The sequence below is a fragment of the Canis aureus genome, chromosome 35 (assembly GCF_053574225.1).
Source record: "Canis aureus isolate CA01 chromosome 35, VMU_Caureus_v.1.0, whole genome shotgun sequence".
Taxonomy (NCBI): domain Eukaryota; kingdom Metazoa; phylum Chordata; class Mammalia; order Carnivora; family Canidae; genus Canis; species Canis aureus.
This window is the reverse complement of record NC_135645.1, coordinates 13,739,720-13,765,116: the sequence shown is the minus strand read 5'-3', so window position 1 is coordinate 13,765,116 and position 25,397 is coordinate 13,739,720. Positions and strand designations below refer to the sequence as shown.

Here is a 25,397-nt window from a genome sequence, read left to right as displayed (position 1 = left end):
GAGACTCTGCCAGGATCCAGCTCTGGCTCTCATGATCCCAGACCACCAGGATTCACATTAATTTTCCCATTGCTAAGTTTATAGTTTATATTTGGTTGATCAGAGAAATATGTATGATGTGGGTTGCTGGCAAGTAAATCTTTTTTTTTCCCCTTCTCTTAAGTGTATTTTTTCAAACCATTTCATTCCTTCATCAAGTCCAAAAGAAACTCCCAAGTTCTGCTAACCAGCCCTACCTCATTGCAGTAGTGAAGTCAGATAAATGAGATGGTCTACAGACATCTTCTCTGTTCATCTGGCTGCCAGACTCAGTAGAGACATGGCTCCCATCCTTGCCTTGTCTTCAAGGATTAATCATGTTTCGTGTTCTCTTATTTTTTAAAAAACATTTTCAATGATTCAAGCCAAGAAATTCCTGAAGCATTAGGCCAGTTTTTTGCACATCGTTTAATGACATTGCAAACTAGTTTCTTTTTATTTTTCCTTCTTCCTGTCGCACTCTTCCCTTCATGCCCTTTCTCCCCTCCTGCCCACCTTTGGTCTTGTCTTTGATCTTTTGCCCTCATCCTCCTGGTTCTCTCATCTCAGTTTTCTCCCACAGCTCAAATCTGAGTTTAGACCCCACCTCAACTCAAGGGGAAAGAAAGAAACACAAGACTGAACAACTAATGTGTTTGGCATCTGCAAGAGTCCTTTTTTTTTTTTTTTTACCCCCATGGAAACTGTTTTTATTTAAATAAGAAAGAGCATGTCTTGTTTTCATCGGAAAGTATATTTGAAAAATTTTATGCCATGTTTCCATGGCTCTCAGGAGAGAGTTTTCAAGCCAAAATTATTTGTGCAATTGGACAAGCAGAAAAAAAAAAAAAACTAACAAAAGCAAACATATTTATCCACTCTCCTGGCCTGCAGAAGGAGGCAAATATTCCCTCTGCCAACCCCCTTTGCCATTTCTAAGTTGCTCTGGAGCTCAAGGTGACCTGATCTAGGTTGGAATGCTGGTGAAGGTAGTGGAGACTAAACTTGCAGATACTACTCTTGGAAATTATTGTACCCTGCCTTTTGTGGTGTTTTTATCTGTCTTGTCTATCAGAGTAAAGGACCCTGAAGTTAGGAACTATATTTTTGTCTTCATAGTGTCTTCTGTAGTTCCTAGCATACTAGATAATTCTGTAGTTCCTGGCTGAATGAATGACTCAGTGAGGCCTGGAGGCCATGAGAGTTAGGGAGTAGAATTATCAGCCCAGAAACTTGCCAATGGCCAAGAGGCTATTGAGCCATCCTGACAGCATTGCCAAGTGAGCCCCACCCATGTGGTGCCCCCACAATTTAGTGGATCCTGTCCAAACCTCAGCAGATGGGTACTGGCTTGTATTGAGGCAAGAGAGAAGGACAGAACTGACTATACATAAGTACTACCTGGATGAGTAGAAAAATGACTTTTTTTTTTTGTTTTTGGACTGTTCAGCTGAGCTCATGGAGATGGAGATGTTGGTGACTCCAGGCAGCCTCCAACCAAAGGCACTGTCTTACTTCTTACTTAACTGAACTTTGACTTGCAGCCTAAGAGAGGTCTCCGGGAGAGGAGGACCAAATGGGGAAACTCCGTGAAACTCCTTTTGGATTACAGAGGGGGCGTTCTACTGTAGTGCAATGCACCCTGTAACAGGAAGTGTAAATTCTAGGAAAACTGGGAGGATGAGCCTATAATTAAGATTTGATACTTCTGTGTCGTGGGAATTTGTGAACATACACCAAATACCGTAATTTAATTCATAGATCTGCTGAGCTAAAAGAAGGATCCAGGCTACAAGGTGAGAAGAAATTCAAAGGGCTTATGATAAAACTTGCCTCTATGCATGTGACCCTGGTGACGGCAGCCACGTGCTCCTCACAGTTCTTGTTTTCCTCCCATTTTCCCTTGGCTCAGAAGGCAGGTGCCTGCTGTTCCCTATAAATGCGAGGAGGAAAACCAAAGCACCACACGATTTGTGTCTGAACAAATTCCTGACGTCCGTGTTTCCACGGGTCCCATGGAAGTGATGTAGCAGAAGATACATATTCCATTAAGAAATTGAGGGCTTACAAGGAAGGCACTGGGCAAGGGTTCTGCATGGAGCCCAAACTGTTTGGGCTTTCTTGGAAAGCCCAAAAGGAGACTCTGTAAATTCAGAGATGGCCCCAAAGACCAGAGCTCTAGCCTGTTAAGAGCTGAGAAACAAGAGTGGTCCTATTGGCATTTGATTAGTGCAGACAAGTTAATAAAATAGTCGAAAGAATACACAAAGAAAGGATGCACAAGAGGGCTCTGGGGGAAGGTAAGAGGATTAAAGCTGCAAAAACATTCCTCTAATGGATTTCTCAAACACTCCAGCCCACAGGCAAGGGCAGGTGTCCCTTCAAACCATTTCCCCATGAAACCCGATCCATCATTCTGTGGTGCAGCCTGTTAACCCCATTTGGAACTGAAGGGCCTGCCCCCTAGTCCCAGTGAGGCACCCTGAGCAGCCCCGGGACTGGCCAGGAACCCAGCTTTGCAGACAAAGGGGCCTGGGAACAGGCTGGTTTCCTTCACTCGCAGCCAACTAGATCTCTGCATTTGCCTCATAGGGTAGCTGATTAGGCCTTTACTGATCACACATCTCCAGCCCGCCCCCCTCCCCAGTCTCTTTTCTGCCTAAAAACACTTGAGAGAGGGTGCTCTGATTTTCAGATCCATCATCACTTTGTTACTCTCTCTTTGATCCTTAGTGAAACTCAACTTTTGCTCCAGTAGCCAAATTGGATGTGTTTGTCTAGTGAAGCAACAGCTAAGGCTCAAGCTCAGGAGGAACAGGGAGGGGACAGGGCCAAGGAACGAACTACTGCTTATTTGTTTGGAAGCCAGGAAGGCAGGCCTGCCAGTAGGATGCCCAGCTGGGGTGTCCTCAGTCCAGCCCACATGGGCTGTTGTGCACATGTTGGCATCAGAACAAAGGGGCAGTCTGGCCACATGGCTGACCAGTGCCCAGCTTTGTGCCTCCCCCACTGCACAGCCTTCTGTCTCCAACTTAGCAGTTGTCAGAGGGTACAGAAGGAGCCAAGAGGGACAGAGAGGGGGAGGGGGTTATGTTTTGTAGTATTGGGTCCGTGAGGTGGGTGCTGGAGAGTGTGTGCCTTGTGCCTGGATAAGCTCTCAATTACAATGGGGCAAGAGCCTGGGCCATTAACATGGAGATGGCATTCTGGTGCCAAACTCCTCTCTTTCTTGTAAAATGATCTGTTAGGTTTAAGTATATCCTTGCTTGAGGCAAATTTCCTTGGAATGAAATAAAGCAAAGGAGGAGGGAAAAAAAAACTCAAACTCTTGGTGGAGTAGTTTTAGAATTTATTGGACCGTGGAAGAGACTGCTTCTTGGTGACAGGAATTTTCCAGATGCCCCTGAGCTGACAATCGCTCACAGCTCGCTTTGTGGGGAGCCTCCTGACTTGGCAGATACAGCACACACTGTGCAGAGGAGGATTAAGGCCTTTGCATTGTTTAAGTGCATTGCTTTTGAAAACCAGTTCACAATCTTTAGCCAGAACACGCTAAGGACAGGCAGTCCGCCCTTTTCCGTCATCCATATCTCCTTCCTCTCTGAGAAAAAACACATCCGCTGTCTTGGCTGAAAAGCTCAGCCAGGACTGGACTACATAATTTTGGGGGTCTAATACAAAATTAAAATGTGGAGTCTTGTTCAAACATTAAGAATTTGAAGACGGTGATAGAGCATTAAACCAAGCACTGGCCTCCCCTTCCGGGCCACATGGAACTACACAGATTGCACTCCTATGAAGCTGGCGTTGGGCTCAACCTTCCAAATTGTTCATTCATTCAGCAAGGATTTAGAGAACATTTGCTATATCCTGAATATCATGCCATGGGGTTTGGGGTTGGGGCATGGAGTGTAAAATTAGTATACTGCCCCTAGGAATTTACAATTTAATTGGAGTCAGATATCACATATATAAAATTAAACAATGATAAAATAAATCTTTAAAAGCCCAGAAGGTTCTATACACACTCAAAGGAAAGAATCCGTAAGCGAGATATCACCTTGCCCCACAGGTATCACTCAGCCGGGAAGGTAAAAGAGAGTGCTAGAAATGAATTGGGCAGCCTGTCTGTTTTTGCCATGCCACTTGGAAACAGCATGTATTTCCTACCTCACATTCATTAGACCTATTTCGCACCTTTTCCATGACTCCAGAAATAGCTTCTCAAGAAGCAGTCTGTTTTCAAAATAACCATACTATGTAACTGATTTGAGGGTCCTAACTTCTAAGATAGTCCTTCATTCGGCCATTCACCATTTACTGAGCATCTAGTTAGGCCAGGCCCTGGTTAGGGTCAGAGGACACATAAACAAATAAGACTTGCCCCTAAAAAGTTCGTACTCTAGTATTGTAAGGACAATAATCCTTTCATAGAAACAAAAGGACTTTCCTATTCTGGTGTGGCTTTTCTACTGGAAAGTTCCATTAAGTGGGAAACGTGACCTCACTGCCTGCCTTGATCCCTGGGCTCTCCTATGGTGACAGTAGTTTGTTTTTGGTAATTACCTCTTATCTACTGTGAGAAACTTGATTCCTGCCTGCTCCTGTCGCTTTCTTGCCTTCTCTGGGTCTCTAGGGGAAACAACACAGGCAGGTGGAGTCTTGCAGTGGAATTGCAGTAAAAGCTCTGATGGCGTCCGTTCTCAGGAGCTGAGCTGAACACTGTGTGGTCAGCATTCAGACAGGGTGCCTCGAGGGCTTTCTAGGTATCTTTATGAAGGAGCATCCAGGTAAATATTCTCCTCTTTCTTATCTTATTCCCCTTTCATTTTACTTCTATTAGATTCAGCTACAGTCCTAAAAAACAAATCTGGAATCTTTTTTGCACAAGTGTCCAATTTTGTTCAGCAACATCAGGGCTCTGGCTCTAGTTTTGGAGAGAGTTTTGTGGTTTGAACTGTTAGATTATCTGGGAAACATCCTGCTCTTGTTCCAGGTGGATCTTCATCCTCTACCATTTTAGATCCTAGTCTTACCACCAAGCCAAATCAGAAAAGATGGCCATCATGCTACTAGACTCTGCAGCCTGGTGTCAAGACCCTCAGGTCTCCCATATTCCATTGCCATCAGCCACATTATGGAGACCCATCTTTCCCTTAGAAAGCTCTCAGAGCATCCACAGATCTCCCACCCCAGCTTTGAGTAAGGATTAGCCATGATAGGAGAACATAGCTCCCAGGTAGCATCAGCCTTCCTGTTATAACAATGGTTGGTAACTGAGTGGAATCTCAGGCCTGTCACTTTACTATGCATGTCAGAGAAGAACCAAAGGACTTCTTTGTTTTTGCCATGCCACTTGCAAACAGCATGTATTTCTTACTTCACATTCATTAGACATATTTCACATCTTTTCTGTGACTCCAGAGATCACAATTTGCTCTCATCATTCCCTTCAGTCTCCTTTAGCTGAGTTGTGCCAGGACATTTATGCCTTGATTGCTGACCCATCTCCAGCCAAGTTCCATAGGGCCAATGGGCCTGGTCAACTGGCCACCATGTCCCAGAAGAGGCTGATCTGTGTCACAGGCATCTCCTCATGGAATTCTCTATACATGTCCCCACTCTCCAGCTTCTGTATATCAAGTTGAACTCTGATGCACTAATGGAGGCTACACATTGCATCCTGTAAACTCCTATAGACAACAGAAGGCTGGAGGAAGGATTTGGCCAGCCACTGGGAAGCCCCTCGGGGTGAGGCCCCTACAGCTGTTTATCATGACACCAAGGCGGAAGTCCACTCTAAAATGTTGCTTTGTCTCTCTGCTTCATTGAGGCCCAGTTGGCACCTTCCCTTCTCTCTACAGACCTCCAGGACTTCAAGTTGGATGTGCAACACGTGATTGAAGTAGATGAGGGGAACACAGCAGTCATTGCCTGCCACCTTCCAGAGAGCCATCCAAAAGCCCAGGTCCGATACAGTGTCAAGCAAGAGTGGCTAGAGGCATCCAGAGGTGAGTGAGCAAGGAGGAGCCCAGAGGCCGAGGCCAGGGAGGAGGCTGACCACCTCTGGCTTCCGCCTCTCCAACCGCCCCCCCCCCATCAGCATGCCTGTGGCCCCCTCCTCACACTGGTCAACTGTCTTCTACCTTGCTGTTTAGCCTTGTCAGGTCCTAAAGGGATTTGCTTCCATAATGGAGGTCCCCTGCCCTTTTTTTTTTTTTTTTTTAAGATTTTATTTATTCATGAAAGACACACAGAGGCAGAGACACAGGCAGAGGGAGTAGCAGGCTCCATGCAGGGAGCCCGATGTGTGACTTGATCCTGGGACTCCAGGATCACGCCCTGAGCCAAAGGCAGGCACTAAACCCCTGAGCCACCCAGGGATCCCCCTCCCCTGCCCTTTTGAGAGGAATTTCTTCATCCTTTGAGGCTCTGGAAGATGTTGCTCAGCTGTCACTATTTGATCGAGGCTGTCAGCACAGGGTTCTGGAGCCTCCCATGTGTGTGCTCCCTGCTACACACAGCAAGACTGTCTGATGAACCCAGCCGTTCGTGGAGCTGTAGTGTTCCCTGGTGGGAGGCAAAGCCCTTTCCCACATAGCACAGGAATGTTTCAAGTGGGACTTGGGTTTTTCCCTCTTCCCATCTTCCTGGTAATGCGGCTGTCTCAGCTGTCCTAGCTTCCTGCTTAGGCTGTGGTGTCAATGACAGCTGGGCCAGGGAAGGCCAAGCTTTGGGCCACAGAGTGCCTGGGAGGAGAAGGGGTGCCTTTCAAGATGAAATCAGCTTCTTCCCATAGCTGACCCTTCACTGGAGACCAAGTAGACCCTGCTTGACGGAACCCATAGCTCAAGATCTATTCCTTTACAAATATCCTGTAGATATTTAAATATTTTCATTAAGTTTTTCTGGCCATGAAAGGAATATATGTTCCTATATTCCTATGAGGAATATATACGTTCACTGTAGAAAATACAGAAAACTATTTTTTGAAAGGTAAAACTCCTAATCCCGCCACTCAGAAATAACTGGAGAGGAATAGAATATTAATCTGAGAGGACTAGAGCATTAATCTCCATTGTCCCTAGCAGAAGCTTGGCAGCAGCCTCTGGAAGAAGCCCCACAAGGGTCAAGGGTGTCCCCCCACCCCCCATTCTGTCGGTTCATTTGCCTAAGCTGCTCATACCGGGGGCAGCCCAGTGACAGGCAGGCACCAGGCTCCCTGAACCTAGATTTCAGAGACAGCAGGACTCCCAGGGCAGGCTGCACCACCAGAAAGCTCAGAGCTGATGGCCAGTGCTTTGCCTGCCGGGAAGCTGAACACCATGGGGTGGGGTGTCCAGAAGCCATGAATCTGTCTCTTGTTGAAAGAAGCCGAATACAGCCCTGGGGCCCCACCCCCATGGCACCTCTGGTCCTGAAGCAGACAAAGCCTAGCAAACCAGTGATGCAGATAAAGGGTTTCAGTGACATTCATGGAGAAGGTGGTGGTTGGCGGAGTTAGAATAGTCCTCCCTGCTTGCAGAAGTCCAGTAGTGAGGTGGCTCAGAGCTCTGACCCTGACAGGGACTCATGGGGAATTCTAAACTCATTTCTCTCCTTCCTGGTGGCTTGCAGGAATGATCATCTCATCTCCCACGTGTACAGCACGGGCCCCTCAATCCTTACAGCAGCTCTGAGGTGGCTCATGTCTTTTTTTTAATAAGATTTTATTTATTTATTCATGAGAGACTCAGAGAGGCAGAGACACAGGCAGAGGGAGGAGCAGGCTCTCTGCAGGGAGCCTGACATGGGACTCGAACCCTGGATTTTGGGATCACGCCCTGAGCTGAAGGCAGGGCAGAATCTCAGGGGTTTAACCAGCTTTGCCGCAATCACACTGCGCACGGCAGATCCAGAGCTTAAGCCCAGGTGTAGCAGACCCCAAATCTTGCTTCCTTCTCACCCTCCTCCAGCTCCCTTAAAAGTATAAAATATTCATCCAGAGACCTGTGGACTAGCTCAGGTGGGTTAGCTAGCTGGTTTGCCGGCTAATTGGTTAGTTCTATTCTCGGCATTTCTGTCCCGCTTGATCTGAGGTTTTACAGGGAGAAAAGCATTTCCAGTTTGGGCTGCTTGGGATTCAGGTGTTCGACTCATGGTTCCTGTCGTCCTGCCCACTGGGAGCTGCTGCCAGACTCATCCCATGTCCCCTTCACCCTGCCCTTTTCTCAGATAACTACCTGATCATGCCGTCAGGAAACCTCCAGATTGTGAACGCAAGCCAGGAGGATGAGGGAATGTACAAGTGTGCTGCCTACAACCCGGTGACCCAGGAAGTGAAAACCTCGGGCTCCAGTGACCGGCTCCGCGTGCGCCGTAAGGGGCCAGGGGGTGTCTCACTGATGGAAGGGGACACAGGAAGGGGGGCACAGGCTGTGCTCCAAGCCCATTCTCTCAGGTGGGGGTGGGAGCTGGGGGGCTCGGGCCAGTGGGAGTAACCAGGACTCAGACAGAGTGGGGGGGTCCTCTCCCCTCTAGTGGCACATATCCCTTGCCTACCTCTGGGGTAGCTGTGCTTGCTAGTCCCGTTCTCCTGCCTGTTGAGAGCTCTCCTTCCCTGGGAGACTTTCAGAGTGGAGATCTGTTGGGATGTGTCTGCTGGGGCCAGACGGCCTGTGCTCAGCAGCTGGCAGCACATGCATAGGAAAGACGATGATGTGCTTGTGCCTATGTGAGGCCACAGAGCCTGCCTGGCCCTAGGCCCAGCTGTGCTTACACTGTCTGCACCGCTGCGGTGAGCCCAACACCTCCCTCTGGTGATGGTCCGTGGAGGCCCACACACTCCCCCATTTGTATGAAAACAACATCTGCCTTTGCCAAGCATCTCCGGGTGCCAGGCACTTTTCTAGGCTTCCTGCTTACTCAGTGGAGGGACAGCCTACGTGGAGCTTGGTTTTAGAGGCAGCACCAGAGGCAGATGTACCGTGAAGCTAATGAAGCCAAACTACAGCAGTCCCTCACTCACAGAATTTTCTATGTGTAATTTCACATTCTGTTTCTTCAAGAGGGCCTCCCAAGCTGTAGATGTCTCAGGTCTTGTAACACCAGGATCTGCCCCTGCTTGGCACACAAAGCAGAATCACACAGAGCGTGGAGGGAGGTGACTGCTGGGGAGCAACTTGCCTTCCAATAAGTGCTGTGCTGTTTCTCCACCAGCACTGAGAAAAGATCTCTCCTTCCTTAGCTGAGCAGCCAACGAAGTAGTTGATTTGCTTTGGGGACCTGTACTACTACTGTGCGAGAAATGCATTTCTTTACACAGTGGGTCCCTCTCAGTGCAGCGAGGTGCTCACACTATGAAGGATGCTGAGATCTGAGACTCCTGGTTGCTGTGGGGGATACCATGGATCCTTGTCTCCTAGCTCATCCTCAGACTTGGGGTGCACTTGCTGAGTGCAAGCAGGAAAAGTCACCTGCATCCATCCCCTCATCTTTTTCTTTGCTGACGTGCGTATTCAAATGCGTGTTGTGTCAATATTCCAGTATGTTACCACATCTCTTACAACAGCTCTCTGCAGAGAGAGGGCCTTGTTTTTATAAAGAAACCAAGGCTCAAGGGAATTAAGTAACTTGCCTCACTTTATGTAGGTTGTAAACCCCTGAAAGGCTGTTTGATTCCAAGTCCCCATGGTCTGGGATTGCCTCCTGGGACCTGGCCACCTAAGGCAGGGCGGAGGGGATCTTCGGCACTGAGTCTGGTCCCACACGCTGCCTTTCACCTCTCGGCTCCTCCAGGCTCTACTGCTGAGGCTGCTCGCATCATCTACCCCCCAGAGGCCCAGACCATCATTGTCACCAAAGGCCAGAGTCTGATTCTGGAGTGTGTGGCCAGTGGGATCCCACCCCCACGGGTCACCTGGGCCAAGGATGGGTCCAGTGTCGCCGGCTACAACAAGACACGCTTCCTGCTAAGCAACCTCCTCATCGATGCCACCAGTGAGGAGGACTCAGGGACTTATCGTTGCATGGCCGATAACGGAGTTGGGGAGCCTGGGGCAGCGGTCATCCTGTATAACGTCCAGGTATTTGGTGAGTGTTTCCTGCAGACCTTCTTCTCTTTGGTCAGTGTGGTCTTCTTAGAAACTCATAACCCCAAGGCTCAGGTGCCTTGTGAGAGGTCCCATGCCCAGGGTGTAATGGAAGAGGATAGAGAGAGTTGGGATGCTTGGGTCCCAGGGCCTCGGTGTATGGGCCTGATGTCCCTCTCTAGTCCCTTTCCTGTCATGACTGACAGACGAGGCACAGGACCTTTCCTTCCCTCTACCAATACTCACAGGAAAGGAGGGACTCACTCCTGACTATAGATCCCTCCCCAGCCTGTGTGGTCCTGGATAGGAAGACTTGGCCTTTCTCACCCCTGCTCTGGTTTCCCGGCAGAACCCCCCGAGGTCACCATGGAGCTGTCCCAGCTGGTCATCCCGTGGGGCCAGAGTGCCAAGCTCACCTGTGAGGTGCGTGGGAACCCCCCGCCCTCTGTGCTGTGGCTGAGGAACGCTGTGCCCCTCGCCTCCAGCCAGCGCCTCCGACTGTCCCGCAGGGCCCTGCGGGTGGTTAGCGTAGGGCCTGAGGATGAAGGCGTCTACCAGTGCATGGCTGAGAATGAAGTCGGAAGCGCCCATGCCGTGGTCCAGCTGAGAACCGCCAGGCCAGGTGAGTGTAGCCCGAAAGGCTGGACATCGCAGCTGCACATTCACAGAGCCCTTTCCTTGACTAAGAACCCTAATATATAAAAGAGGTAAAAGTGATTTTTAGTTGTAAGTTCAAGTTTACGTTAACTTATTAGAAGGTCAAAGTGTGTACACTTTCACTTGTGAAAGCGATCCATTTAATTGTTTTATTTTTACAAATATTTATTTGAGAGAGAGGGAGCAAGCACATGTGAGTAGGGGGAAGGGTAGAAGAGGAGGGAGAGGGAAAGAATCCCAAGCAGACTCAGTGATGAGTGTGGAGCCAACTGAGGTCTCAGTCCCATGACCCTGAGATCATGACCTGAGCCAAAATCAAGAGTTGGATGTTCAATCACCTGAGCCACCCAGGTACCCCTTTACTGTTGTATTTTCTCAAATGCTTTTTATTTTGTGGAATCTCTAGGTTCGTAGGGTTCCATGACACCTGGTTTTAACAACCATTGTGAAAAGTAAATCCATCCCTTTCAGCCTGATTCATTTCAGTTGACACCTGTACTGGCTGAGCAGTTACTTATGTCCTCAGCACCGGACTAGGTAATGTGGGGGGTGCAGAGAAAATTAACAAAGACTCAACCTCCTCATGGAGGACGCCAAACTCACCAAGGAAATGATTTGATAAAAATACGACCCCAAATAATGCTGAATCCACATATCAGATGCCAGCCTTCTGTGGTTCAGGATGTCAGGTGGAGGGACAAGTAACATTGGCAGATTCTGCAGATGCTTCCTGAAGGACGTGTTGCCTCTCCTGGCCTCTCAGGTTCTCAGCGGGGTTACAGTTGGCTTTCCATCTTGCAAGGCAGGTTGCTGCCTGGTGTAGGAACAGGCCCAGACTGCATGGTGTTAAGACCCCGCAGCGAAGGGATGTGTCCCCTCCCCCAACACAGACAGAAGGAGGAGGAGGGTGCAAGGTTCCTCAGGAGTAAACAGAACATTCACTCAAGGTGAGGCTAGCGTAGGGGTTCAGGAAAACAGATTGCAGAGCTGCCTGCCTGCCACCCTTGGCCACGCAAAAAGCCTGGGCACAGGGCCCCGGGCTGCCCATCTCCTGGCGGGGCAGTGACACAGCCCTCTCTCTTCCCACAGAGCCTGGCTGCGTGTGGACTGGGCTGATGGTCATCTCAGGCTCTGGGCTGTGGGCTCTTCCTATCTCTCACTTCCCTCTGCCTTCTCCCTGGGGCAACAATGCAGCCAGTGACCAGGGGAACGACATTGTCCACCTTCCCTTCTCTTTCCTTCTTGGTCCTCCAGGCACAACCCTGAGGCCATGGCGGGATGCTAAGCTGGACACTGCCACCCCTCCCGTGCTGCCCTCCAGACCCGGAAGCCCTGACCAGATGCTAAGGGGGCACCCAGGGCTCCCAAAGCCGCCGACATCGGTGCAGCCAGCTTCCCCACAGTGCCCTGAAGAGAAGGAGGGGCAGGTGGCTCCTGCAGAAGCACCCATCATTCTCAGCTCCCCCCGGACCTCCAAGACGGACTCATATGAGCTTGTGTGGCGGCCTCGGCATGAGGGTGGTAGCCGTGCGCCGATCCTCTACTATGTGGTGAAACACCGCAAGGTACGGTGCCTGGCATTGTGCAGACTTCTTCTCAGTGAGTCTGGGCAGGGGTTTCTGGCCGCTGGCCATCTCCCCCCAAGTTCCTGAAGCCTGGACCTTGACCTTTGGCCTCCTCTGCCCTACTTCCTACCACCTCCCAGGAGGATGGTTGTGAGTTGAGGCATGTGGGACCCCCAGAGGCCCAGGAAAAGTGTGTGTCACTTCAGCTCCTGTGTGCACTGGTTTCCCAGAAGCTTGGCACCCCCCACCAGCTCCTCATCCTGGGGCATAGTTAACAAATCTCCCTGTTAACCATCCCCTGCCCTCCCCTCTTCTCTCTGTCATTTGTTGTTGATGTTGTTGTTTTGTTTTTTAACCAAAGTAAGCTCTACTGGGCACATACCTGCAGGAACTCTGTATGGCAAGCTAGCTCTGGGGCCAGGAAAACAAATATTTATGAACAAGTGTTTTTTCTGAGGGCTATAAAACACCCCCTCAGTTTTCAGGATTCCTCATGGCTCGGCTTGGACAAGCAGGCGTGGGGTCTGAAAGCACATCGTGTTGCTCAGACCTCAGCTATTTCTCCTTGACAGAAGGAGGCCTGTCCAGGTGGATGTTTCAGGAGCTCTCAGGGAGGGAGCCTCTGGCTCTGGCAGGGTGTAGAGCCAGCTGGCCAGCCCATCCTCTTGGACACAGTGTCCTTTGAGGCAGGACAGGGCCCGCAGGCGGCCCCCTTGTTCGAGGCTGTGTGCTCACCTGCTGTTACCCTCCAGGGGAGAAGGACATAAGATTTCCTTTAAAAAAATGTCCTGGAGGAGCATTTCTGTTCATCCCAGATGTGTGCTTTTTTTTTTCCTAAGTCCATTAGGCAACAGGAAATTATTGTTCTTTTTTTTTTTTTTTTTTTAGATTATGTATTTATTCATGAGAGACACACACAGAGAGGCAGAGACACAGGCAGAGGGAAGAGCAGGCTCCATACAGGGAACCCGATATGGGACTTGATCCCAGGACCCCCAGGGATCACGCCCTGAGCCAAAGGCAGAAGCTCAGCTGCTGAGCCACCCAGGTGTCCTGAAAATTATTGTTCTTAAATGGATTTTTAAAAAATGTTATTTGATAATGTGTATACATGCTATATTTTATATAGTAAAAGTATCTATCAGCTCTTCTCCCCCTCTACAGACCAAATCAGCCCTGTGTGGAGCAGCATGTCAGCTGTGCAGTAGCTCTTTCCCCTGCTCTGGACCCTGCCAGCCTCTCTCATTCTGATCTTTCCCTTTATGACCTTGGCTCAGGACAAGTCCATAGACACACTGGGTCGTCAGAAAGACACCTGAGGCAAAATTGCCTCCTAGGTAGGGGGTTGGGGGTGGGGATGCAGTCTCTCACTAACACTTGGCCTGCTGGCCTCTTCATAGGCAGCCAGCAAAGGGGGTAAATACATTTTTAACAAAAAGCTGCATTGTTCAGCCCAGGTTATGGGGCAGGGCCGGTCCTAATCCTCGTTTCTCTCTGTAACTAGACACCTCCATCTCAGAGTTGTAGACAGAGATCAGGGCAGGCCAAATGCTCATGGTCCCTGGGAGACAAGAACCAGTAATGAGAACAAGAATCATATTTTTCAGGCCAGTAGGTGGCCATGAAACCGCTTCACCAAGAGGCAGGCTGGCAAAGGCCATGCGTGGCGATCCGGAAATGCCAGGCGGGGGGCCACATTCACCCTGTGCGAGTGTGACAGTGACTAATGACCGTGCTATTTCTTAGTTTTGTTTCAGAGCCCAGTGTCAGTGTGAGGCCAGCGCCAGGCGGGCCAGAGGATAAAGGGGTACAGGGAAAGTGAGGAACTGTGCCCCTGCTGGGTCTGGCTTCAGTTAGACTCCGGCCTGTGGGGCACTTAGGACTGCTCAGTGGACATGGCCAGGGCAGAAATGATACCTCGCAAGCAGTGCCTTTCTTGAGGAACTAGCAAATCTTAAGGATCGTCACACAAGAAAGGATTTTGAAGTGAAAAATCAGTTTGGACTGTGTTTGCAGCCCCCTTCTTTTGCAGGAGACTGGGAATCACTCAGATCATTTTCACTTTTTCACATTCGTGAAGCCAGTTTCACTTCATGATACATCTGCAGACCCTGGGCTACTGTGTCTGGGTTTCTAGTACTACTGAGGATTCTCAGTTTGTAAAAACTTCTCCCCTTGGAACAAATCCTGGAAGTCTGACATAAATGAGCCCAGACCATCTCTGTCCCTTGAATAGTAGGTTTTGTTTTACTTTGGAATATTTTGCTTGAGGATAAGAGGTTTTCCTACCAGCTGTTTAATTCTTGAGCAAACCACAGCTTTAGGTCCCAGCAGACTGTGTAAAATGTGCACTGTTGGCAGTTAAGCCTTTTGTCCTGAAAGGTGGGGTAGGTGAGATGAAGAAGCTTCTAGGCATTGCTTGTGGAGGACGGAACCTGGATATATATTTTTTTTTAAAAGAGCCAAGAATTTGGGGCCATTAAGGATTAATCCAGAATTAGTTACCATTCATCCACAGTTTTTAAGCAAGAAGCAAGGAGTGAGCACAGGAGCAGCAGAGGAGGATTGGAATGACAGAAACCTGCCAAGTGGAGGATGTGGGCAAGTCGGGAGAAGGGGCCAGGCATTCGCTGGGAACCTGTGTGCCACGTTCAGTGCCTCACGCTTGGTATACATCATCTCGTTTAACCTTCAGAAGAAGCTGAGAGCTTTTCTTTGACTCATCTTAGATTTGAAAACCTTGAGGATCAGAGAGGTCAGGGAACTTGCTCTAGGGTTACACAGCTGGTAAGAGACACAATCAGGATTTAAACCCAAGATTTTCAGGTTCCCAGATTCCTTTTCTTTCTAGGATAAGTCACGAATGGTTAGGAATGTGCTCTCTGGAGTCAAGTCATGATTTTTGTACTTATTAGCAATGTAGGTCTAGGCAAATTACTCCTTTCCTCAGGCCTTAGCATTTGTGAAGTGGGTACAAAACTAACACCTGTCTCTTGGGCTATTGTCACAAAGGTCTTTAGAGAGCCTGTGAAGTGCTTGCTTCTGCGACCAAGACTCTGTATTGGTGCTGCTGCTTTCATCATCATAATCATCATCCCAGAATAGAAACTGTGAAGGGACTGTGTTTATTTGGTTTAAAAAGAGCAAGGAGGGAAGAAAAGTTAAATATGGAAGTTTTTAGAAATACGGAGAGGACATCTTTCGAGAAATTCTCAGCAATAAGAGGTCTTTTGACCTCCCCACCGAATTTTCTTTGACGGGATGGCTAGATGAGGGACCACAGAGCCTACTTCACTGTCCCAGCAAGGATGGAAGTCCCAGAGCCAGCAGGACCAGTGTGCTCTCTGCAGTACCACCCCTCTGCTCCCAGCCCACTGGTTCTTCCTCCTGCTCTGGTGGACTCTGCTTTTTTTTTTTTTTTTTTAAAGATTTTATTCATTTATTCATGAGAGAGAGAGAGACACTCAGAGACACAAGCAGAGGGAGAAGCAGGTTCCCTGCCGGGAGCCCGATGTGGGATTCCATCCGGGATCCCGGAATCACGCCCTGAGCCAAAGGCAGACGCTCAACCACTGAGCCACCCAGGCGTCCCTCCACTCTGCTTTTTATGCAAACCACAGCCACCATTAGCTCCAAGCTGAGATGCCAGTTCTGATACCGGCTGTCTTCTCCAGCAGGTCACAAACTCCTCTGACAATTGGACTGTCTCCAGCATTGCAGCCAGCCAACACCGCCTGACCCTCACCAGACTTGACCCCGGGAGCTTGTATGAAGTGGAGATGGCAGCTTACAACTGTGCAGGCGAAGGCCAGACAGCCATGGTCACCTTCCGAACTGGTAAGGGTCAAACACTGCCCCCATCTTGGGGTTTTATAGACCTGAGCAAATCCTGCCAGGCCCAGGTGGGAAGCCCTGCTCACCTTGCCCTATCCATTTACCTTGAACTTTATCGTCCTGTCAGCTCTTGCCTCCCCATGGTTTATGAGCCCAGGCATAGGTCCTGTGTCTCCTCAGGAGAGCTGCCAGCTGGCCTCTCTGCCCTCCCCACCTTGTGCTCATGCCCCCGCACACACAGACACACACACATACATGCTGGGCCCAGGCTCAGTACCGTGATGGTTAAGCAGAACTGGGGATCAGACCACACTGCCAATATCCTATATTATTTGCATCACCCTGTCAGACCCCTCAGCAGAGTCTTAGGCAGAAAGAACTCTGGAAAGGCAGACCTAACACACGCCCCCATACTTGCTGGTCTCAACCCATTTCCATCCAGGACGGCGGCCCAAACCTGAAATCATGGCCAGCAAGGAGCAGCAGATCCAGAGAGATGATCCAGGATCCAACCCCCAGAGCAGCAGCCAGCCAGACCATGGTCGCCTCTCTCGTAGGTCCCCAGCAGCTCAGAGGGGTGGGAGTGAGCAGGAGTCAGAACTGCAACCAAGTCCTCTGCCTCAGAAGGCTCATTGTTGCAGGTGGAATGGGGTCTTGTTCTGTGGGTCCAGGAAGCCTTGTGACATTTTTCCTGGCATCCATCCAGCTAACCCCAATAAGAAAACATAGATTGGAGTTTTTTCAAGGAAAACATGGTAGTCTGACAAGGTGGATAGGGGATTGCTAAACCCTGTGGGTCCTGACAGCACAGAGGAGGGAGCCACAGACTGTAGGCGCTCCATAGTGTGACGTTGCAGAAGCATGGCCTCTAGGGGTCCTAGCTCAAGGGCTCCTTCTGGGAGAAGGTGACCCCAGTAGCCCTGGGAGATCTGATACAGCCACCAGAGGGAGAGGGCTGGGGGGAAGAATGGGCCCCAGTCAGGAACAGGTCAAGTCCATTTGCACTTCAACCACTTTATTGTGTCCCTTCTACTTTCATCCTCCCTCATGGATGGTTTCCTACAGCCCCAGAAGCTCCAGACAGGCCCACTATCTCCATGGCCTCTGAGACATCAGTGTACGTGACATGGATTCCCCGTGGAAATGGTGGCTTCCCAATCCAGTCTTTCCGGGTAGAGTACAAGAAGCTAAAGAAAGTGGGGGACTGGATTCTGGCCACCAGTGCCATCCCTCCTTCCCGGCTCTCGGTGGAGATCACTGGCCTAGAGAAAGGTAGGGGTCTGGCCACTATCCCACCTGATTCCCCATCTGTCCCCAACCCCTTGGAAGTAGTTAAAGCTTTGAGGGCTCTTCTTCTGCCGGTCTGCCACCCGCCACCTTGCTTACATGGATGGTTTTGGTTGTGTTCCTTCCAGCCTACAAACCCTTCCTTCCCCTCCCTCTCTTTATAAGAGGTCCAGAGCTGTCCCTTCTGTGGCTCCTTTCTGAAGAAGATGGGAGTTCTTGTGTCCTTTGGGGACTTGTATTTGGTGAAGAGCTACCCAAAAGATCCCTCTAGGTTCTGGGTGTGCTCGGTGGGGGTGGGTCAGAAGAGTTTTCCAGCTCCTGGGTTCAAGTGAGTTTCCCTTACCAGGCACCTCCTACAAATTCCGAGTCAGGGCTCTGAACATGCTGGGGGAAAGTGAGCCCAGTGCCCCCTCCCGGCCATATGTGGTGTCAAGCTATAGTGGCCGTGTGTACGAGAGGCCTGTGGCAGGCCCTTACATCACCTTCACCGATGCTGTCAACGAGACTACCATCATGCTCAAGTGGATGGTGAGTGGCCTCGCATAGAGTGCAACGGGGAGGTGGGGCTGAGCTTCGAGATGATAGAGGCTGGCTGCTGCAGCAGGCAGGAAGGAATCACTTTTCTGTTCTCCCTTCTAAGACCCTTTCCCTTAAGTGGTCACCCCCTGCCCTGCCCCCGACCCAACCCCCATACCTGGGAATTGAGCCAAGAGACTCATCCTTACAGTACCCAGGCAGGTTCAGAGGGGACTTACATCTTTGGAGAACTGTTTCTAGTCTCTAAGAGCTGGGGGACTTTTAGGCTAAATAACAAGTGATCTTCACAGCCTTCCCCAAGAAAGCCTTGGAGATCTTGTCAGAAATATTTGTCAGGCTCCCTCTGTGAATTTTTATACTCTAAGCTGGTGTCAAATTTCTGTCCACCAGTGGTTCTGCTCACATGATTTCTCTACTCCATTGTCAACTTGCTTCTTCTCCATTCCCCATAGTATATCCCAGCAAGTAACAACAACACCCCTATCCATGGCTTTTATATCTATTATCGACCCACAGACAGTGACAATGATAGTGACTACAAGAAGGATATGGTGGAAGGTAAGAAGCACTTTGGGTGATACAGTTTTCTCTGTTAATAATGGGGGTCTAGGTGTTGGTGAAAGTATAAAACCTGGGCTGGGGACACTGGGTGGCTCAGTGTTTGAACATCTGCCTTCAGCTTAGAGCATGATCCCGGGGTCCTGGGATCAAGTCCCGCCTCAGGCTCCCTGCATGGAGCCTGCTTCTCTCCCTCTGCCTGTGTCTCTTCCTCTCTCTGTGTGTCTCTCATGAATAAATAAAATCTTTTAAAAATATAAAAAATATAAAAAAATAAAACCTGGGCTGGCGTGACATAAAGCATCTGTGCACATATCATTGACACATGCTACAGTTGGGGTCATCGAGATCATAAGTCCACATGCTTCCTTCCCATGGAGATGGGACGACAGGAATTTGGGCGGCACCTAGAACATTTCTTCCAGTGCTTCTCCAGCCCAGGGCATCCTGTTGCATTCCTGGCACCAGCCTGGACACACACCCCTGTCCGAGGCTGACTGGGAAGGTTCCAGGCAGACCAGATGCGTATTCCTATATGTGACTTCCTTGCTGTCTCTTCCAGGGGATAGATACTGGCACTCCATCAGCCACCTGCAGCCAGAGACCTCCTACGACATTAAGATGCAGTGCTTCAATGAGGGAGGGGAGAGTGAGTTCAGCAACGTGATGATCTGTGAAACCAAAGGTGATTGTCTTTAGGTTCTCTGCTTTCCTCTTGCTATTTTTAGCCAGCAGGAAAAGTCACTGTTCCATGTAGCATGCTGATATCTCTTCCCCATGAAGACTCCTTATTTTCCAAGTACCCGTTTGTCATCTTCTGCTCATTGCCTGTGCCTCAAGTGTGAATAGGGCTGCCATCATGATGGCTTCCAGGAACTGGGGAGTTAACTCCTACATGATGAACTTATGGATTAGAACCCATTCTTAATGTCAGAACTCTCTATAAACACTATGCTCCTGTAACATTTGGTACTTACAATGAGGTTGTAGTTAAATTCAGTAAACCAACCAGAGATAGAAAAGGACCTGAGCATCAGGAAATGATGTATCTCCACCAAGGTCACTTAGCGAGTTAGGGGTGGAGCACACTTTGGGCACAGTTCATCGACTACAAGCCCGGATTCCTTCTCTGCACTAAAACATGTTAAACATCTTCACATAATAACTTAATATTTGCACATTGGTCAAGTGGATAGATATCACCATCTCCATTTTGCAAATACTGAAAATGTATAACATAAGAATGTTGCAGAGAACTTAATCAGGAGAGGATCACAAAAGAATAGGAAGGGAGATGAGAAAATAATGCATTTTCTTGACATTGGCAACATTGTCTCTCTGGCTTTGTGCAGCTTTCAGTCACCTATTCAGCAAATACTAAGTGCCTCCTTGTGCACCCCAGCCCTCTTTTGTCATGTCCAGTGGAGAATACTGCACAGCCAGAGTCCCCTATCAAGTGATACACCGAGTGCCCAGGGCAGAGAGCAGAGACCACGAAGGTTCCACACTGGTCTGGAAGGCTTGAATCTTTAGGCGGGACCAAGGAGGGACCATCCTTGGGGACAGGGCCAGCCAGCAAATAGCTCCAGGTGGTTAGAGGATGTGGCCTCTAGAAAGGGAATGCCCAGGGAAGGGCATGGGTGGGCTGTGGGCATTGGATCATCGAGGACCCTGTGTCCGTGAGGTTGAGAAGCTCACAGGAATCTCTGCAGCAGTGGGCAGGGGGAGCGCGTGGGAGCTGTGAAGTCCAGGCAAGGAGAAGGGACAGGTTGGAGACTCTTTCGAGGAAGTGTCGGTGGACCAGGGGCTGCTAGCACATCGGGCCGGGGGGAGAGGGAAGGGAGTCTAGCATAAAGGACAGATGGATGATGTTGCCCTTTTTTGAAATGGGGGAGCCAGAAGAACAGCAGAGCCCAGGAGGAAGGAAGGAACAAGGCGAGGCCACTCAGAGACTTCCTGGGGCTGTTTCTCCCGAGACCCTGAGGGAGAAGCGGGTCTCCCAGCGGGGAAGAGCCGTGGACATAGGCACTTGGCAGCCATCAGGACGCAGGACAGAGTGGGGAGAGTGTGGCCCCAGAGGGACGAGGAGGCCTCCCAGTTCTGAGGAGGCAGACAAATGTAAGCAGCAGCCCTGGGAGAGGTAGCGGGAAATCACCGGCTGTGCTGTCAGAGTCGAGGTAGAGGACAGCTGTGAACAGGAGTGAACAGGTCACACACAGCCTGGTAATAGCACGACCCAGAGGACAGCTTGCCATCTTGTCGCAGAATTGGTGTCTCGCAGTTACCGCCTCTCCCAGAGTCCCCTACCTCCGCTTCACTCCTGCCCCGAGGCCAGGCTCAGATCTAGTCCTTTGCATCCCTTAATTTTCCCAGGAGTAGCAAATCCATGGGTAAACTCTGCCATTCCCAGTTCTTTTGCTGGTTTCGTGCATTTTTTTTAAAGACTGTCTTCCAAAAGTTCACTAGCTTTCTTTGGGAAAAGCCCTTCACCTTTCCCGCTCAGAAGACGCAGCCTGACACCAGTGCTAGACTCACAAACATCTCAGAGTGTATTTTGAAATAGAAGGTTCCGCTCTCTTTGACCATGCCAAATCTGCCATTCGAGGCCAGCTTCGTGCTGAGCTTGGACACCACACTCATCTACTACTGAGTTCTGAGGCCCTGCCTTGTGAGTTTGACCCCATTTCCCACTCTCATAGAATCAGGTTTGTTGTTGGTGTTTTCTGTTTGTTGTGAGAGAGATGTCGAAGAATAGATACTGAGGTGTATTTTGTCCACAATTACAGCTCGGAAGTCTTCTGGTCAGCCTGGTCGTCTCCCACCCCCAACTCTGGCCCCACCTCAGCTGCCACCCCCTGAAACCATAGAGCGGCCGGTCGGCACCGGGGCCATGGTGGCACGCTCCAGTGACCTGCCCTACCTGATTGTTGGGGTCGTCCTGGGCTCTATCGTCCTCATCATTGTTGCCTTCATCCCCTTCTGTTTGTGGAGGGCCTGGTCTAAGCAAAGTGAGTGACCCTTCCCCCGCCTACCACCTCAGCACCAAGGGAAGGAGCCTAGTGGGGATGAGGGGCCTCCCAGCCTGCCAACAAGGCCTTCACCCAGGGCAGGATCAGAGGTGCCCTGCTTCACATTCACTAGAGCGTCAGCTCCCAGGTTCCCCACAGGGCTCAGAGAGAGAGAGAGAAAAATACTCCAAGTCTGGGCCCTTTCCTCCCAGTTTATGGATCTTGGCAAATGGAAAGTATGCAGTGGAGAGTGTTCTGGCCTCTGCGTCTCTGGAACTCAGTACTTATCTGGCTCCAACTCCTTTTAACGTCTGAAGCTGCTGCTCTGACCACACGTTCATGTTGAAAATAGACCCCACCTCTTCCCTGTCACTTCTCTGGGTCTGTGGACGCATTGGGCTTTCTCCCTTTCCCTGTTATCCACTCATCTCTGCTTCAAACGACAATACATCTCGTCAACTTGCCTCATTTAAATAGTTTCTTCTGTTGACTCACCACTTCTTTTCCCCAAACTTGTGCTGCTATATCTCCTCACCCTTCTCCACACTGCAGAAGAGTCTAGATGGTAGGAGAAATGGGTGACTGAGAACATTCTCATCCCTGGGGCAGTGTCAGAAGTTTTCTGAGATTTCTGTGGTACTGGAGGCTGCCCTGGACCTCCTGGGCCTGAGCATACCTGTGTCCTTCTTCTTCCAGAACATACAACAGACCTGGGTTTTCCTCGAAGTGCCCTTCTGTCCTCCTCCTGCCAATACACTATGGTACCACTGGGAGGACTCCCAGGCCACCAAGCCAATGGGCAGCCCTACCTGAGTGGCACCAGTAGACGGGCCTGTGCCAATGGGATCCATGTGAATAGGGGCTGCCCTACAGCTGCCATGGGCTACCCAGGCGTGAAACCTCAGCAACACTGCCCAGGGGTGCTTCAGCAGGTAACACAGCCCTGGGAATGTGGGCAAATAGGTGCGAGCCAGCACAGGGGAGTACTGGGGCTGCCTCCTGGGGCCTTCTTCCTTCCAGCCTCTAATCCTGGGCTACTGGGTCTGGCTTCCTTAGTTGGGAACAGCTCATTCTGTTGAACACTGAACAGGAAAGTTACCTGGACTCCGATGTGACCTTTTTGTTACTCTTTCTCTTGAGCAGCAGGATGACACCAGCAGCCTGCTAAAGCAGACCATTCTTGGCACTGAATATGACCACACCAGTCACCAGGTTACCAGGTAACTGGGCCTCTCCCCTCCCTGCCTTCTGCTCCAGAGCTTACCCTAAGCCCAATCTCAGTCACTGAGAGGAACAGGGTGAGGCACAGAGGCATATCCCACAACCTGCTCCACTGGACTCCCCTCCTTAGGAGGTGTGTTGGCAATTATAACGTGCTTTCTGCATTGGGGACTGGGTTGGCCCGTTAGAAGTCCTTCCTCACTTGGCAGGCCAGAGCAGCCATTTTCAACTGGCTCTGTCCATAGTCTCCTAGATACCTGACTGCACATCCTTTCATGCATTCAGGAAGTAGACTAGAATTATCCATGGAAGTGGTGGTATGACACCTAAGGTTCAAAAGGGAGCAGTCCCTGCCCCATCTGAGCCCTGACTGGCTCTGATGCCCTGAGACAGGGAAGCAGCCAGGGTAGTGGGGATACAGACCTACTCTGCCTCCACTTCACTTCTCCATCTGGTCTCATGCCTGCAGGGGTCCTAGGTCCAGTCCAGATGAGGGCTCTTTCTTATATACGCTGCCTGATGACTCAACTCACCAGCTGCTCCAGCCTCACCAAGACTGCCACCACCTCCAGGAGCAGCCTACGGCCACGGGCCAGTCAGTCATGAGGAATGTACCCCCGAGTCCTGGGCTGGAAGCAACATGGGACCCTCTCTTTCACCGAGGTTGGTGCCAGGGGCAGGGCGGGAACTTGAACAGACTGGGGCTGACATGAGGGAGGCGTCCACAACCCAGCAGTGGCCTAGAGAGGGGGAGGTAACCTTCCTCAAAGGTGGTGTTTAGAGCCATCCACAGCTTTTCTATGGGGGAGTGAGAGACCTGGTCCGGCAGGTCCATGGGGGCAATCTGGGTGGGTCCAACTCTAGCATGGCAAGCTGTGTCCTCAATAGCTGAGAAAAGGACACACCCCCATTTCAGAGAAAGCAAACCTTTTGGTCTCAGCATTTCATGACCATTCACAGATTCCTGCTGCCTCTCATCACACCAAGAGGTATTCTCTAATCACCCCAAATACCTTGCTGTGTTGGGTCTTGTCTCTTAATTAGGAAGATGATATCAGTCATTAAGCAGCCTAGTTCTCACATCATTGTCATAACTCTGTGCTTCCACAGAACCTTTTCTCCAAGGGCCTCAATGCACACTGCCCATCCTACAGTGTTCCTTTGTGCCAGGCTCTTGGAAATCAATCAGTGGATGCTTGATTGGAGGCACAGGCTGGTTCGGACAATTGGCTAATGTTTCTTAGCTTCTGTGGCATGTATCCATTCGCATGCAGATCCTAGACCCTGTCTCTGGGAGATAAAATTCTAAGACAGGTGCCTCCTAGAGCCAGACCCCAACATCATCAAAACTGGACTCCCTCGGGTGGGATGATGATGCCCAGAGAAATCATACTGGAAGGGTAGAGTAGCAGTTTAAATCTGGAAATAACAGGGCTTTCTTCCACATTTCAAGGGCTCAGCTGACTTCATCTGCTTTAGGGTATAGGTGCTTAGTGTTTGCGAGTCTTTGTGGTGGGACATGGGTACTAGTGGCCCATCCCATATATCTGAGATGTCAGAGCAAACTGCCCTTGCCATAGTCCTGTGTTTCTGTCTTTTCTTTAGGGCAAGTCTAACCCAGTACTCCTGAGCAACGGCTCCTGGTTAGTCTGGATTTTAATGTTTCCCACTTTTCTCCTCCTTAGGGCCCCCGTGCTGCTTGGGCCTTGTACCAGTTGAAGAAGTGGACAGTCCTAACTCCTGCCAAATGGGTGGAGGAGACTGGCGTTCCCAGCACCCCACAGGGGCCTACACAGGGCAGGAACTTGGGATGCGGCTCTCCCCCAGCCCACCGGTGCATATATCTTTTGAAACACCACCTCCTACAATGTAGGCAGAAACCAATATCCCAGAAAGACTATATATTGTTTTTAAAAAGAGACAGAGAAAATTGGTATTTATTTTTCTATAATAGTCATATTTATATATTTATGCACTTGTAAATAAATGTATATGTGTTTTTATAATTCTGGAGAGACGCAGAGAATCCTACCCAGTTGAGGTATGAGAGGGAAATCAAAGATGCCACAATAACAGGATTCAGCCTGGCAAGAGTAACAGACGGGTCCGAACAGACTGAGAAGGCAGCAGAAAGCCCCCAGAGAAGCTGATGAGAGGACGAGCCTTAGGTACACTGTCTACGATGACAAGGAGGGAAAAGCCACAGGATCTCAGGCTGGAGATACTCATGAAGACAGCCAGACCTGGTACTACAGGAAACGTTTTCAGAAGATGCCCGTGAGAATAGACTAAGATGTGTATAGTCCTATTAGCATTAACAAACCTTCCAGAATCAATAATCTGTGGCAACCTATCTCTGTAAAAACAAACACTGTAATTTCTAAATAAATGTTTAGTCTTCCCTGTAACGTTCAACTTAGTCATGTATGAGTCAGCATCCTCTTTATAGGTTTTAGGATTCAGTTTTTTGAGTTTTTGAAGAAAAGTCTCCCCTTGTGACATTTTCCAGTTCTGTCAAGAGTTTGAGATCAGGAAGAGGTAGCGGATGTCTAATTCTTTAAGTATTACGTTGGTAACCGTTTTGGTCAAGAGAGATTCAGCATGAAGTAGGCAAGGAGAAGCAGATTCGCAGTTCTCTTACT

At 49.9% G+C, this 25,397-nt stretch overlaps 1 protein-coding gene across 12 annotated transcripts in view; it reads left to right on the top strand.

The window, feature by feature from the left end:
- BOC (BOC cell adhesion associated, oncogene regulated) overlaps window positions 1–25,170 on the top strand; it is a 120,980-nt gene extending 95,810 nt beyond the window's left edge. For 9 of the 12 annotated variants that reach the window (XM_077884505.1, XM_077884503.1, XM_077884510.1 and 6 more), the window contains 16 exons: window positions 5,883–6,029; window positions 8,233–8,376; window positions 9,796–10,089; window positions 10,438–10,710; window positions 12,000–12,310; window positions 15,985–16,147; window positions 16,587–16,697; window positions 17,210–17,416; window positions 17,778–17,959; window positions 18,421–18,526; window positions 19,089–19,211; window positions 21,313–21,534; window positions 22,231–22,466; window positions 22,678–22,754; window positions 23,225–23,418; window positions 24,441–25,170. In XM_077884505.1, coding sequence (XP_077740631.1) covers window positions 5,883–6,029; window positions 8,233–8,376; window positions 9,796–10,089; window positions 10,438–10,710; window positions 12,000–12,310; window positions 15,985–16,147; window positions 16,587–16,697; window positions 17,210–17,416; window positions 17,778–17,959; window positions 18,421–18,526; window positions 19,089–19,211; window positions 21,313–21,534; window positions 22,231–22,466; window positions 22,678–22,754; window positions 23,225–23,418; window positions 24,441–24,628 — 2,978 coding nt within the window. In that variant the 3' untranslated portion in view covers window positions 24,629–25,170. The remainder of the gene's footprint in view (window positions 1–5,882; window positions 6,030–8,232; window positions 8,377–9,795; window positions 10,090–10,437; window positions 10,711–11,999; window positions 12,311–15,984; window positions 16,148–16,586; window positions 16,698–17,209; window positions 17,417–17,777; window positions 17,960–18,420; window positions 18,527–19,088; window positions 19,212–21,312; window positions 21,535–22,230; window positions 22,467–22,677; window positions 22,755–23,224; window positions 23,419–24,440) is intronic. The other 3 variants (XM_077884506.1, XM_077884515.1, XM_077884507.1) reach the window with 3 other exon arrangements.
- The last annotated feature ends 227 nt before the right edge of the window (window positions 25,171–25,397 follow it).